Source organism: Amblyomma maculatum, chromosome 10, assembly GCF_055883805.1.
Source record: "Amblyomma maculatum isolate TAMU_Amacu chromosome 10, ASM5588380v1, whole genome shotgun sequence".
Classification (NCBI taxonomy): Eukaryota; Metazoa; Arthropoda; class Arachnida; order Ixodida; family Ixodidae; genus Amblyomma; species Amblyomma maculatum.
The window spans coordinates 142,077,711-142,092,385 of record NC_139353.1 but is presented as its reverse complement, the minus strand read 5'-3'; the positions used below and the strand labels follow the sequence as shown (position 1 = coordinate 142,092,385).

The 14,675-nt window shown below is 46.6% G+C and overlaps 1 protein-coding gene across 1 annotated transcript; it reads right to left on the bottom strand.

The window, feature by feature from the left end:
- Positions 1-3,163: 3,163 nt before the first annotated feature.
- On the bottom strand, positions 3,164-13,343 carry LOC146177592 ((3R)-3-hydroxyacyl-CoA dehydrogenase-like). The gene is made up of 4 exons (XM_084581158.1): positions 13,164-13,343; positions 6,697-6,890; positions 5,814-5,817; positions 3,164-4,764 (listed from the first exon to the last, which is right to left on the bottom strand). Exons 1-4 carry the CDS (start codon positions 13,312-13,314, stop codon positions 4,352-4,354), a joined length of 762 nt encoding a protein of 253 aa, XP_084437284.1. The 5' UTR covers positions 13,315-13,343; the 3' UTR covers positions 3,164-4,351.
- Between the last annotated feature and the right edge of the window lie 1,332 nt (positions 13,344-14,675).

The following is a 14,675-nucleotide window of genomic DNA, read 5'->3' as shown; positions in this document are numbered from 1 at the left end:
GTGAGTGGCGAGAATATTTTCGTAAAGCTTGCAGATTGTTGGCGTCAGGGAAATTGGACGAAGGGCCAAGAGAGATACTGGAGGATGACTTGACTTCGGTATTGGAACAACAATAGAATGCTTTCACTCGTCCGGCACGACACAAGAACGCCACACGTCATTGAATGCATCAAGCAGGGCCTGCAAAGCAGTCCCTTCCAAGTTGCGAAATAGGGAGTTAGGTGTGCCGTTGTGCCCGGGAGCAGAGTTAGATTTGAGGCGGTCAATGGAGGCCAGCAGCTGTGACATAGTTAGGTCAGAAGTAATCGCATCGGGTGGTTCGGTAACCGGTAAGCAAGGTGGAGAAGTCGAGGTGGAATCATAGTGGAGAAAGAACTGTCGGGCCGCCTGTTTTGCAAATGTGTCCTCATCTACATTCATCGCAAGGCGAATGCTCTCTGTGTAATTAGAAACATGAGAAGAGCGCTCCATGGCGTGAAGCGCTCGCGAATGTTGTCGATTACTCTGCTTGGAGGACAACAACCGCTCACACCATGAAGCCCAACGTTGCCTTCCTAGACGCTTTTCATACCGCCTCGCACGTGCGGTAGCCCGGTGAACAGCGGGGATAGCCGATGGGTCATCGATGTTACGAGCAGCATAATGATCTGACTGGCGACGCAGAGCCCAAAGATTCAGGAGGTGAACGTCCGGGTTTGGCTCGTCTTCATTGACAGTGGTGGCAATCGTGTGGGACGCAATAACAGCAGAGAGAGTAGAGAATGCTGATGATAGGGTGAAATCAGATAAGCGATTGTCTCGCGTACAGAGCGCCATGATGTTATTCGTACGCTACGGCGTACTTTACGCATCCGCGAATGAGTGAGAGAGATAAAGATAGGACTGTGATCACTACCCCATGTATCTGGTTCAACAGCCCAACGAGGGCTTTCAAGGCCTAACCACCAAGTGAAATCAGGTGAATAAGGCCCATCTCGTGGATGGGTAGATGTATGCGGGTGGTTCAAAAGATGAAACGAATTATCTGAAAAGTTGCCCTGGATGTGTGCACCCCTGGGAGAATCCGATGGGTAACCCCACGAGGTGTGTGCGCCGTTGAAGTCTCCACCAACTAGAATAGGGATACCCGAGTAGGTAGAACGCAGGAAACGAACCAATCCAAGATTAGGAGATGCGGAACCAGGACGGTCATAAAAGGAAACTAGTATAAGTGGCGTGCGTACAGGCTTAACTAGGAGTGCTACCACCTCTTGGCGTGTGTTACACCACCGTGAAAGGTCGATCGGTGTGTGGGGAACTGAAATGTGAATATAAATTGCAGATTTGCCTGGGCTGAGGGAAGAGGTGATACAACGGCGATCAGGAATGGAAAGTGAAGGGTAAGCGCAGAATCCTGAAAGGCGAGGAAGTGAGTTATGCTCTTGAAGTAAGAAGGCCCACGCCTTTAGCTTTTTGTCGCGAAGACGGATGTTCACATCAGAGGCCTTATTCTCAAAGCCTCGACAATTCCACTGCACCACCAGAGGCAGTGCATTATCCATTGCGAGGCCGAAGAGATTCTACGATGAGGGAGGTCACCTGCTCCATAAGGGCTAATATTTTATCCACTGTCGGGATATTCGGGGTGAATGGGTTGTCTGCACGTGATTGTGGTTTGATGCTTATTGGAGGTGATTCATCTGAAATCTTATCACAACGGTATTATACTTATTCGAGAGGGGTGAGAGCGACCCTGTTCTCGGAGCTGGGTGAGTTCATCTATACGTTTGCGAGCCTCTGCAATGGCATTGTCTAAAACAGCGTCTTCATCTGCGGCATCCACATGTGATTGGTGCACTGGCCGTTTTGGTGTACTATTTGATCCACGAGGGTGGGTCGCTTGTGCGTATGAACCATGCTGAGAAGACGTATGATGAGCATGTGGGTCAAGTAAAGGAAGTTCAGGGAAGTCGGTTTCGTCACATGTAAGAGCAGCGAAACGATTACTTGTAGGAATATCTGCTTTTCGAGGAGGCTTGCGCGACGGCCTCGTTCGCATTTTCTTTGGACAAGCGGGTGAGCGCATATCATAATCCGCCGATTTGCGTAGGGCACAAAGCGCTATTGGTTCATTCATGTTGGCCGTTTGATGCGCTCTTCTTCGCTCTCTTCGGCACGCTGTCTCCAACTTGTTTCGTTCCGACGACAAAGTCCAGCTTCTTTCAGTCTAGCCGACTCAACGCTCTCAATAATGGCTCATCTCCCGCTATGCCGAACCGTACATATACACCCACTGCCACATCTCCTCTTCTGTACCGCACGTGCGCACAACAGGCGAGGCGAGCGTCAGCAACTCCGCAGCTGCCATCTACTCGGCGTGCCGACAGCTGCGGTGGTTGCTAGGCAACAGCTCAAGGTGAGAGTGCGACCACGGCCATCACGCCTTCACGCGACGAGGCGAACTGGAAAAATAGGTTTGGCCTTTGCGTAGAAACGAAAACATGAATGATTTTTCAGCCATCCAGAAGAAGCTAAAGTGCTCACGCCCCACGTGCCTCCTGTAAAAGAAAGGCCTAAATGGTCAACTGCATTTTTCAGTCCTGCTTTACTGTAGGTATGCTGCATGAACTGGTAGAATACTGTAACAGAATAATTTCTTTTTTTTTTCTTTATTCCGGCTGGCACCTCCAGCGAAAGCAGAGTAGTGTCATCATGACCTTATAAAAGGTTTAGTCTCGGTATCTTATGATCTTAGGTACAAACCAAGGGATCTTTTCGGTATGTCACGTTCACCTTTAAGCGCACCCAAGGCTAAACCGAGGCTTAATTAGCCTAGCAAAATTATCGCTTTCTGTAGTATGCAATGGTGAACTGGTGTTTGACCACGTGCCTGACTATTTTACTAATTTTACTACTGTGTGCACTATGCCCAGCCATATTGGTAATTCCACTGCTATATACTGTCTATGAAGGCCTTAGTTTTCTACCGTTTCCACAATATTCACACTGTCACTTCATAACTCTACCAACAAAGGGCCTGGCTGTGCACTGTTCCCTCCATTATTGGTAATTCAACGCCATGACACAGCCATTGATGGCCACCGCTAATGAGCGTTCCTCCAGTATCGGCTGCCACTTCTAGAAGTTGGCAGCACTAGACCGTGACTTGTCATTGATCCCGCAATATTTCCTTCAGTTACGGGGTAATAAGTGCATAATCCGTGATAAATTTATTATGACGTTTTTGTTAGGTCGAACTGTATGCAGCTGATGAGCGATAAGAGGTTTTGACGTCTGTAAATATATGTGACTGAAGCATAAAATGCACATAACTAATGCAACAAGACTTTAAATCTAATCAGTAAACGGCTTTAGAAAATATTACACAAATTCAAAGGCAGCAGTCACATGCATGCGCGACCCAGAGGAAATGAGTCAATTGTGCCTTAGCCAAGCGGATAATAAAGACATGTATTCTTTACCGCAACGGTGCTGGCATTAGTTGCACTTTGCCTGATTTCTGATAACAAACATATGAAAATTTCAAAGAGAACGTCACATTTTCCAGTCAAATTGGTATGCTTGTCTGGTGCCACTATCTTGGAAACATCACAAAAGTCATTCACTACCGCTGAAACGGCATCTGTGGAGTAAACCCAAACTTACCAGGCTTAATATTTGCATGCAACACGATTTGCTCAATGACATTGCGCACAGTTTAATTAGGTACAGGAAGCAAAACAATTACATCGGAATCACACGTGACGCGCGTACGAAATATGCGGCTGGCTTCATGAATGCAGGCAGCCATGTGGCAAGATTTCACTCTCGGCCTAACTTACGCCATTTGGTAGCGCATACTACATCCTTGTATTTTTCTTCAGCTTTTTCCATCCTTCCAGCCGTTTGCAATCTCGTAAATTCTTGATTACTGTGTTTAATGTGCTTTTGGGGTATCTTATGTACTTGCCTGTTTCGTTTATGTTATCGTGAATTTAGTTTTTAAAAAATCGTGCGAAAGTTAATGTCAATTTAACAGCGCATTCTTTCTCCCACTAATGCATAAGGAAGAATTTGATTAACGGAGTTAATTATGCTGGCTTTTCCCAGCTGTTGGTAATATTTTCATGATTTATTTTGTGTTGTAAGAAAATTCATAAACAAAATATTTTTCTTCATTGTATATAATTGCATAATTATATTTCTGTCCATTGTTTCTTTTTTCATTGTCGACTACCCTTCTCCTCTAATATAGCCTGAGAGTGAACTAAGGAAAGTGATGCGCTTACAAGGTGCAGTAACATTATATAAATAGAAAACTTCATAACTGTGGTGCCTTTGCTAGAGCGCGACATTCATAGAAAAGCAGACGTCACATCCAGAGTCCACCACTGACAACCATGGACGAGCCTGTGATGTAAGAGCTTGATTTAGGCGAGCACAAAAACACGATGGCTTCGGCGATTTCTTGTGGCTTGGCTGCCCTTTTAAGCGGCGTCCTTGATATAGCAGTGGACCTCATATCTTCTCCCAATGCAGCTGTTAGTGGAGTGTCGGTCCATGACGGTATTACGGTATTACATCGGATACCGTGAGCTGCCAGTTCTCTAGCTGTAACCTTAGTCAAAGCCTCAATACCCGCCTTGGAAGCGGCGTATGCACTAAATCCGGCAGTGCAAACTTTGGCCAAAGTGCTGGAGACGTTTACAATGGCTCCACCGCCTTCGGGCAGTTTTTCTTTCGAACGAAGCATTTCCTGACTGGCTGCACGAGTCACCAAAAAACGTGCCCTGAAAAAGATGTCCGAAAAAACGGAACTTGATATCAAAGAAACTCAATCAAAAACTCAATCGATTTCGCAAGCAAAGTGACATGTGACACAGATTGCCGCACTCGTCCTTATGTCTGAAAAAATTGTAGATACTAAAAAGTAAATAAATCACAGTTACAAGCACGGCTGATATAACGGTTCGTACAGGGTAATGTCTGTTGAATGCCTTTCGCTTTGCCTGCACTTGTAAGCAATTTCTCGCATATCTGCAGTGAGTTCGGATGAAGCATTTGTTTTTCAGAAATCTAACATAGAAACGTTCGACTAGCTGGCGAGTCACGTAAAATTGATTGGTATCTACATTGGTTACCGACACTAGATGGTTGTGTTTTTGAGTCAGGCTTTATTAGGAAACGAGATAAAAAAAATGATGGTATACGTAAATGCATCTGGAGGGAGCCGTTACCGATGGTGACAAGGGGCGAAATTATTGAGTGAACCGATGGATGAGGCAGCGTAGATGCCGGCCTCAGCGGTTACGACTGAGAAGTGCAGAGGATTAGAATATCGGCCCTAATAGGACAATGCACTCAGAATATGCCTATGCGTCCTACGCAGGGGAATATTTTCAGTCTGCCAACTTTTATTTAAAAAAAGAAGTATATACAATCCCGAGAAAATTGAGCGCTGTTTTTGCATTGTATTTTCTGCCCTTTATATCCTAACAAAGCAGAAGTCACTTCAGCCTAGACAAGATGGTCGCTTGCGGTACTATTAGTTAGATCTGAATTCGAGAAGGCACAAAATGGAAAAATTTCGGGGCAATAAGAAATAATCTAAAATGCATCCGTTATTTTTGTTCATCATCATCATCATCATCATCATCATCATCAGCCTGACTATATACCCACTGCAGGGCGAAGGCCTCTCCCATATTTCTACACTTAACCCGGTTCTGGGCTAGCTGCATCCACTTGACCCCCGCGAACTTCTTAACCTCATCTACCCACCTAACTTTCTGCCGCCCCCTGCTACGCTTTCCTTGTCTTGGAATCCAGTTTATTACCCTAAGCGACCATCGGTTATCCTCACTTCGCACTACATGTCCTGCCCATGCCCATTTCTTCTTCTTAATTTCCACTAGAATGTCGGTAACTTGGGTTATTTTTGCTCAGTGCCGCATAATTTTGGGAGAAATGGCATGCACTGCGACTCGTAGTATCCGTTACTGTAGTGTTCATCAAGCAGATAGTCTGACATGCAGCGTTATTGCCAGTGAGATGCAATTTATAAAAATCTCTAATATGGCGTGCATATTGTCGCCATGGAGAGATACAGGCAGGAATGTTTTCTTAGTATACCACATCTGCCTGTACGTGCTCGGGTAGCTGAAAATACGAATTCCATATAAGCAGAATAAAGAAACTTGTGTACCGCTAAACAATAAAATAATCTCTGCACGCAGCTGGTGAGCAGGAATCTTACATTTCCCAAATTTGAAGTGTATAACTGAAGATTGGGGCAAGCTTTACCCTATCTGCCTTTAGTTGCGGGGAACATCTGGCGTCCGGCTTGCATTAAATAAGGCCTCCTACTTTGCAGCTCACACGTCAGGAAGTCCCCAACAACCCTACACATCTATGCAATAACGATTCCTGTTAATTCTTTATAACAGAACCATCTGCAAAAGCAAAATGGTCTGGAGCATTAGAAGATTCTTGTATAAATGACTTCTGTTTAACCATTCCAAAATTCAATTTACGGGCTTCCAAGATGCTGTAAAGAATGTCGTGCTTATATTATTTTAGTTCCTGAGCTGCTTGAAGGGCGCCAAAAAGGTTCTAATAGCTGTTTGTCTTCATTCTTTAAAAAGTGGTGACCCATTTTAGCGAATAGGACGAATCACTTCGAGGACAAATATAAAGAACTTATGATTTCGATCTTACCTTCAGATTAATTCTGATGACTTCATCGAATATATCGTCGTTACAATCAGGTATAGGGGAGAAAGTACATATTCCTGCACAGTTTACGACAATACTGAGAGGCTGCTGAAATGTGGTGCGGATGTTCCGGAAAAGTGTGTCCACAGACGACGGCTCACCGACGTCAACATGCATCGCACAGTGCTTCTTGTCGCCTGCGCAAATAAAAAAGCAGCCTGTTTACTGCACGTGGCAGTTACTTTCGAAAGTCCCAGATGTAACTAGCGAGACGTTTGTAAAACAGTGTACAGGCGGAAAACAAAACATAATCAAGTGCATAGGTTTGTAACCGCACGCCCAAGAAAGCTTTTCAACAAGCATCTAGTAAGACCGCTCATATCTTAGAGCACCAACTAAAACATGAAGGTATGTAGTCCATCAGTGCATCGGTGTGGTCCACCAGTCGTTCAATGCAGCAAACCGCGGCATGTCTCAAGCGTCTATCTGTAAACAAATTTGATTGGCATTCGGTATCATTAGTCATTAATATCAAATAAAACGGCGATGCGCTAGGTAACGTCGGAAGTGAAAACTATTTTTCAGGTGATTTACACGATTGTCATTGCCTAAGCACTGGTATTGGCCCCAACAGCGGTCGGTAGGCTGAATGTAGGCCTCTCTCGGTAAGGCTGCTTTCTAATTTGGCGACCTTCAGTGGTTATAGCGCGAAGAGTACCTGCAGTAATCTCACACATTGAAGAAGCCGGTATCTCCGGCTGCAATCACATTACAGAGACCTGGCCGCATCTGACATCACATAGGGAGGAGCTAGTAATCAGGGGACTGAAGCGAAGAATACGAAAAGACAGCCATGACAACGCTTCAAGCTATTAATCTGGTCGCAGACAAGTTATACTAATATGCTTAGCACAAATATGCCCACTTGGGCATAACTACTGAGATTAATACAATACCCCGCCTTGTATGGCTTAACGCGCAAGAAATTCTTCCCTTACGGGCGGCAGTGGCGCCTCTGGCTCACCCTCACTAATGGTGTTTTCGGCAGACGGCACTTGGGGAGCACCGTTCTCCAGCAAGCACTGGTCTAACAAACAGCATCGCCAACAATCGCAACATTTCGCAGCATGCGCCAGCGTCTCTAGTTAGCACTAGTTCTGTACACCATTTGTAGGAACGTTGGATAGCCTCCGAGACCTACATGAGTCTCGGGAGCTATGCAGGAGTGCACACAAAACTCCACGAGTGCCGTCAATCGAAGACACCATATAAAAATCGGCTTCCTTCTCGTTATAAGGGTATTGCGGTACACCTCCACGTAGTTGAAGAAGAAAGGGATAAGGGAGTGTGGTGTCTCACACCGGCTTCCTCTCGGTGATGGTGGGATTTATCTAGCTGTTGTTTCAGAGCAATTTGCGCGTCAGTCTGCGCTGTTTGTGCTCCTTTTGACCGTGTTGGGCAAGTAATTTGCAATATCCCACAACAAAACCATATCCTACGTGCACTGGCTTGCATTCAGGGTCTCGCCGTGGGAGCTCGTAGCCACCGCCCCCCAATATGCAACTAGCAAAATTTCAACCTACAGCTCCGCTTTGCTATATACTAGAACTTTCAGCTGTCCTTCGCTGGAGACTTTCGGCAGCACGGAACCTCTTGCGTTCAAGTCTTATAGCAAGGAACTACCTGCAACGGTTTGATTCCATTCATCTTCGTGGAAGTATTGTTTAAGGCAAATGACGATGCAAGGGAACGTCAGTTCGCGCGCGGGCTAGCGCCAAAGCAGAGGGGCATTGTTGGGTTAATCTCCCCTCGATTCCCGGAATTTGACGTGTATGCCCCTGCGTGTCGCCGTTCAAAGGAGGGTGCCGCGAAGCGACAGCAACGGCCCTTAATCGCTCCCGTGGCGGTAGCGGGTATCGGTCAGAGAAGACGACAGAAGCCGACGGCGCTGACGAGTAGCCGGCGCCTGGCGCTCAGACGGCGGGGCATTGTTTAGGTGCTCGCCTTCGGGTGCGTGAATGAGTAGCGGGAGCCCCTCCGTCTCTCGTTCGAAGGAATGCGCCGCAAAGCGTCGGCAGCGTCTCTTAATCACTCCCGTGTCGGAAGCTTAATCACTCCTGTGTGGAAGGGAAGGAGACAGGCGTCGGCGGCGGATGGTCAGACGGTTTAGGAGTGAGATGCGTAGGAACGAACATCTTCGCGAGTTCTCGCAGGGTCAGTTTACCATAAACTAAAAAAAAAAGAAAAAGAAAAGAAGCTCTATGGGTTTCCTGCCAGTACTATTTCCGTGCGGGAGCAGCGCTGCGGACGGCGGTGACCGGGCAGGGGGCGAGGGGGAGTTTTTCTTGGCCAATCCCGCCGTTTATGGCCAGTGATTGGTTAGCTCGGGCAAAGGGGTGTGAACCCGATGTGTAAACGGAAGCTGACGAAGGTTCGTTGGTTGTTCTTGGTTGAGTCCTGTTTTAGGTTCGTACCCTGCACTATCGGCTCTGCCGAGTTCGGGAGTCTCTCCCAGGAAGACAGGACAACCAGTTCACGTGTTTGCCACGTCTTTGAAATCCTATAAAAATGTACATACGTAAATAGATGTACATAAAGTTCTTACTTAAGATCAACCGTTTAAGACCCTTCTGCCTCGCCCAAGACATCCGTCCTTGACGGAGGAGCACCGCTGGTGTAACGGGCCCATGCCTGGAGAAGTAACCAGTTCTCGCCAACCCTGGTTGGGCGGAACGGCGGTTAGAAATTTACTGACGAGTAGGGGAGATGCCGTTTAAAGTCGTGTGTTTAGCTTGGATGTACAGGGCTGGTGAAAAGTTCCAAGTCGGCAGGGTCGGTCTCAATGCTAAAAAATGTGCAAGGCTTTGAAAGGTGCAAATGGGCCTATTTCTAATTGTAGATGGCCTTTTAGCATCGAAATTGTCGTCAATGCCTGAATATCATGAAATATCTGGTCAGATCTTTAAATGTCCATTTCAGTAAGGCAAGTACATATTTAGTTTACACTTGCTGACCGCAGTCAGCAACCTGCGATGAAGCCGTCAACTCCACAAGTTGTCCACAGTCGGTCAAATGCTTGTGAATGGTCATTTTTGAAGGTGTTTCCTGCACCACGTCTGACTTTTTTGGAACTTGTTCTCAACCAAGCCCAAAGAATACCCGTTTGCTCCTATATATTGTTACGAGGCACGTCGAGATGTTAGGAGGCAATGGTACGTCGTAGCCGCAACAGTTCACCGTCAGGGAGACACTTGGAGAACCAGACGTAGCTGCAGCAGATCAGTTTTCTGGGAGCGGGCCAGAGAAGTGAGGGGACGAGGAACGGTGAGGTAGGGGCGAGCGGGAACGACGGGTCTGGGGAGACGGCGATCGGCTGGACATGCGCGGGGATGGCGAGTTAAAGTCACGAGAGGGCGTATCACGAAGAGAGGTCGGGTGTGGTCCGTAGGCGGTGCTGCGATCATGATAGAAGCGAGGTCGAGGTGGAGGAACCCAACGGCTGCGGCAATGGCGAGAAATATGGCCGGCACGTGAGCATTTGAAGCAGATGGGTCGGTTGTCCAAGGTCCGCCGTTCTTCTGGGTTGCGGTAGCGTCGAGTAGATTCGGGGTATCGCGTCGGGAAGGGCGCAGTCGGAGCCGTAGCAGCTACCACCGGAATGGTGGGCTGGACAGATGGCTGTGCAGACGGCTGACCAGAGCTGAGGCTTACGCTTGCATTAAGGCCCACGTTCGCGAATTCTTGGCGAACGGCAGCTTGGATCAGTGCTATAGTAGCATCCGCTGGTTGAGGTGTGAATGCGACGGGGGCCATTAACTCCAGCTCTCTGCGAACGATCCTGGTCAAGTTTGGCTCATGGGACGGCTGCTGCAGTGTTGGCAGATCTTCGCACGAAGACGTAGCAACTGTGTTTGGCAGCGGTCGAAGCGGGGAGCAATACGACGATGTTTAGCTTGCTCAAACCGCCGGCATACCTCGAGGACGGAGTCGACCGTCGTACAATCTTTGCAAAATAGAAGGTTCAAAGCATCGTCAGCAATGCCCTTTAAGATGTGGCCAACCTTGTCACATTAGGGCATAGCGCTGTTCACTTTGCGGCATAGAGGTAGTACGTCTTGTATGTACGACAGATATGATTCGGTCGACGACTGTGCTCGCGATGCCAGGTCCTTTTTAGCGCCGAGCTTGCGTCCGATCAGCTTGCAAACGAGATCCCGAAGCTTCTCTTTGCACATGTCCCAGGATGTTAGATCTTCTTCGTGCGTCTCGAATCAGACGCGCGCCGTACCAGCCAGGTAGAATGACATTTACAAGCATCAACGTTGCGTCCCATCGGTTGTGCTTACTGACTCGCTCGTAGATAGCGAACCAGTCTTCGACGTCGATGTCATCGGTGCCGCAAAAGGTTCCCGGATCACGAGGCTGCGCAACGACGACAGTGGGCGCTGGTTGTGCCGCTCTAGAGGTAGCTGCGTCGGACTGCATAGTGCTAGCACCAAGTTTCTATTGTGAAAACCTGCGCCGAAATAAACACACCACACCACACACCACCGCCTTTGTCCCGTCCTCTGTCTTGTGGTGTGTTTATTTCGGCGCAGGTTTTCACAATAGAAATATGAACCAACTAGCCTAAGAAACGGTATTAATGTAGCACCAAGTTGGCGGCCACTACGCAGATCCAGCTTGTGGTATTGGTGTCCTACCCAGCACCTCCACCAAGATGTTACGAGGCACGTCGAGATGTTAGGAGGCGATGGTACGCCATAGCCGCAACAGTTCACAGTCAGGGACACACTCACAGTAGAACCAGACGTAGCTGCAGCGTCGTCTTTCTCCACTAGCCCAGCACTTCGTCATCGTCTCTTTCACTGCGTACCGTAACAATATATATATATATATATATATATATATATATATATATATATATATATATTGTAGTGAACTCTGCGAGGATATTACGAAGACAAGGATGATCTACGCGAGAATATCACGGATACGAGGATAACAACGACGAAGTGCCGCTGCGCTGCTCGATCTCGCTTGTGGAGGCCTAGACTGGCTGTGTTCTTGTGTGTTTCGCCGTGCAGCTTCTAGAGGGCTATTACCCCTGTTAAAACAGAGTAAAACCCCCCTTTCAATATATATATATATATATATATATATTGCATATTCCCTCTTAATGAAACCAAAGTTCTAAAACACACTGCTTGTCCTATCGTAGTTAGCCTGCTGCCTAATCTGCAGTACTTTTCGTACGCAAACAGCTATTTCTCAACATTGCCTAGAGAAGCAATATGTTGATGAAGAATTTGTAAGTCATATAAATAAACGGCTGGATAAGATCTTTCTTTAGGGTGGAGTTTGCGTAAAATGTTATATTTATTGGCCGTGAATGAAGACTTGAGTAATGAACACAGCTTCCATGTAAAACCGGCTTTAGTTCTAAATCCCAAGTTGCCTCTGGGAAAATAAATCCGCTTTTTTTCTAACTGCTCGAAATAACGAACCTTCGTACACCTCAGAGTGATAAAATTTTACAGCTGGTCACGTCAAAGCTTTTTTGTAGGCCAATAAAAAAGCTACGTAAATGGTATGTTGAAGTAAACAGCATCGGTAGAAATGTGCTGAGACGATCGCAAGTTTCGTTTTGTTCCTGAAGCCAATCAAATTAAAAGGTAGCGTGGTGCGAGCTCCGACACACACACACACACACACACACACACACACACACACACACACACACACACACACACACACACACACACACACACACACACACACACACACACACACACACACACACACACACACACACACACACACACACACACACACACACACACACACACACACACACACACACACACACACACACACACACACACGCACACACACACACACACACAGACACACACACACACACACACACACACACTAACACACGCACACACGCGCGCACACACACACACACAAACACACACACACACACAAACACACAAACACACGAAATGCACGCGCGCGCGCGCACGCGCTCTGCCGGGGTGGTGCAGCGGTTACGGCGCTCGACTACTTTAGCTAAGGGTGTGGGATCGTATCCAGGCCTCGGCGGTCGCTTTTCGATTGAGGCGCAAAGCAAGGCATTAGTGTGCTGTGTCACGGCCGCTCGATGGAATCAAGCGACAGTGGCTGTGTGATGCCAGTGCACGTGAAAGAACCCCAGGTGTTCGAAATTACTGGAGTCCTCCACTACGGCGTCTTTCGTAGCCGGAGTCGCTTTGGGACTTTATAACCCCACTAACCAAACCAAACCACACACGCGGGAAAAATTTCGCTCTTCAAAGCCAAACAAAATTGCTGTGCAGTACACAGAGCAAATCAAATATCATAATAAAGGCTATCTAGAAGTATACAAATATGCAATAATAATGAGAACATAAAGCAATATAATATTTTCTTTTCGAAACACTCACCTGGCAGAGACTGCGCCACTTCCAGGGCGATTTCAAGGCGCCTAGCCGCTACGATTACTGTGGCACCCTCGGTGGCGAGGGCGCGACAAACGGCTTCGCCGATGCCGCTGGAGCCGCCCGTTACTAATGCTAAACGTCCACCCAAAGCCATTTCCAGAGTGCGTCGTTTATCTCGGGCTGTGATGCTTACGAGGCTTTGCTCTAGCGACGTCTAGTGCTTTGCAAGCAGGTACTGGGAGCCTACCTGCCGTGTAGAGTAAGAAAACAATAAAACTGCAGTTGCAGCTGCATCCGCTTCAACATAGGGTGTTGACCCTGGCTTGCGTGTACCCTCTCTTCGTATGCGAACGGATGTCGGGAGGTGAAGGGCTGCAGGTGCGTCTGCGACAAAACTCGCAGAAACGGTGCATACTACACATGATAACAACAAAAAAAAAAGATGCCATTTGGAAGTGAAAAGTTGATTTTAGTTTCTGTGGTCTAACGAACAAAAGCAAATCAGGCTATTAGAAACGCTGAACGGAAAGTTGGTTTTCAATTTCGGGCGGTCGCATTAACTCAATTTTTTTTTCACCTATGAAACATCATGGAAGGCACTCTGCGCAAGTCAGTTCTTCTGCGAGGCAGCCGGGTCCAAAGTTGTTTCAAGAGGTTTAGCAAATTAAGATTATATACAAAACTATCTATTGTTTTTTCTTTGATGCAAGAGTACTGAAAAGCGGAAGGCCGCCAGTGTCCCAAGTAAACATTTTCTCGCATTCACGAGGTATCGAAAGTGAAAGTAATGTTATTGCGCTCTTCTCAAGATTGGGTTCTTGAGGCGCACATTACTTGAATAGCAGAAACAACCTTCGGAAATGAAGCAAACATCTTCCTCTTACTTCAGTACAGCAATTACAGAAGTATATGCAGAATCGTGTATTGCACTAGAGTCATTTGAAGAACAAGAAACATGAAAAATTTCTCAAGACTCTCAGAATATGTTTTTCTCACAATAAAAAATTCAGATATTAAGTGCTTCCACTTTTAGTTTAGAACGCTTAAGTCTCAGTGTTTGATTTCTTCCCAAAACAGGGTGTACAGAGTTGTTATTTTCCCTCTATATCAGCATTCTATATATTTAGGCTATGGAATTAAAAGTTGTCTGCGTTGGTTCTGACTCTTAATCCAGAGACGACACAAATATTATTCTTGCCCTTTAAAAGAGTAGACTATATTGAACGACAGATTAATTCTGTGTAGCAGTAATTATTTGTTAGGCGGTGGCAAATTGGTCTCTGCGCAAAATGAATACTGAGGATTAGTAAATTAAGATTACATACACAACTATCTTGTTTTATTTAGATGAAACAGTGCACTCTTAAAGTTGAAAGCTGTATAGGTTTGCTTTGAAGCCGCTTGGCAACGTTTCGGTAAATGTCAATGAGTAATAACTAACTTATTACAAATACTACTAGACCTTGCGGGATTCCTCTGAACTTTCTACATGCACACTACAACTTCGAGTTACTA

Excerpts from the sequence above, each read along its gene's own strand:
- LOC146177592 (XM_084581158.1), bottom strand. The coding sequence starts at position 13,314 with ATGGCTTTGGGTGGACGTTTAGCATTAGTAACGGGCGGCTCCAGCGGC. Across the intron at positions 6,891-13,163 it reads AGTGGCGCAGTCTCTGCCAG|GCGACAAGAAGCACTGTGCG; the intron begins GTGAGTGTTTCG and ends TTATTTGCGCAG.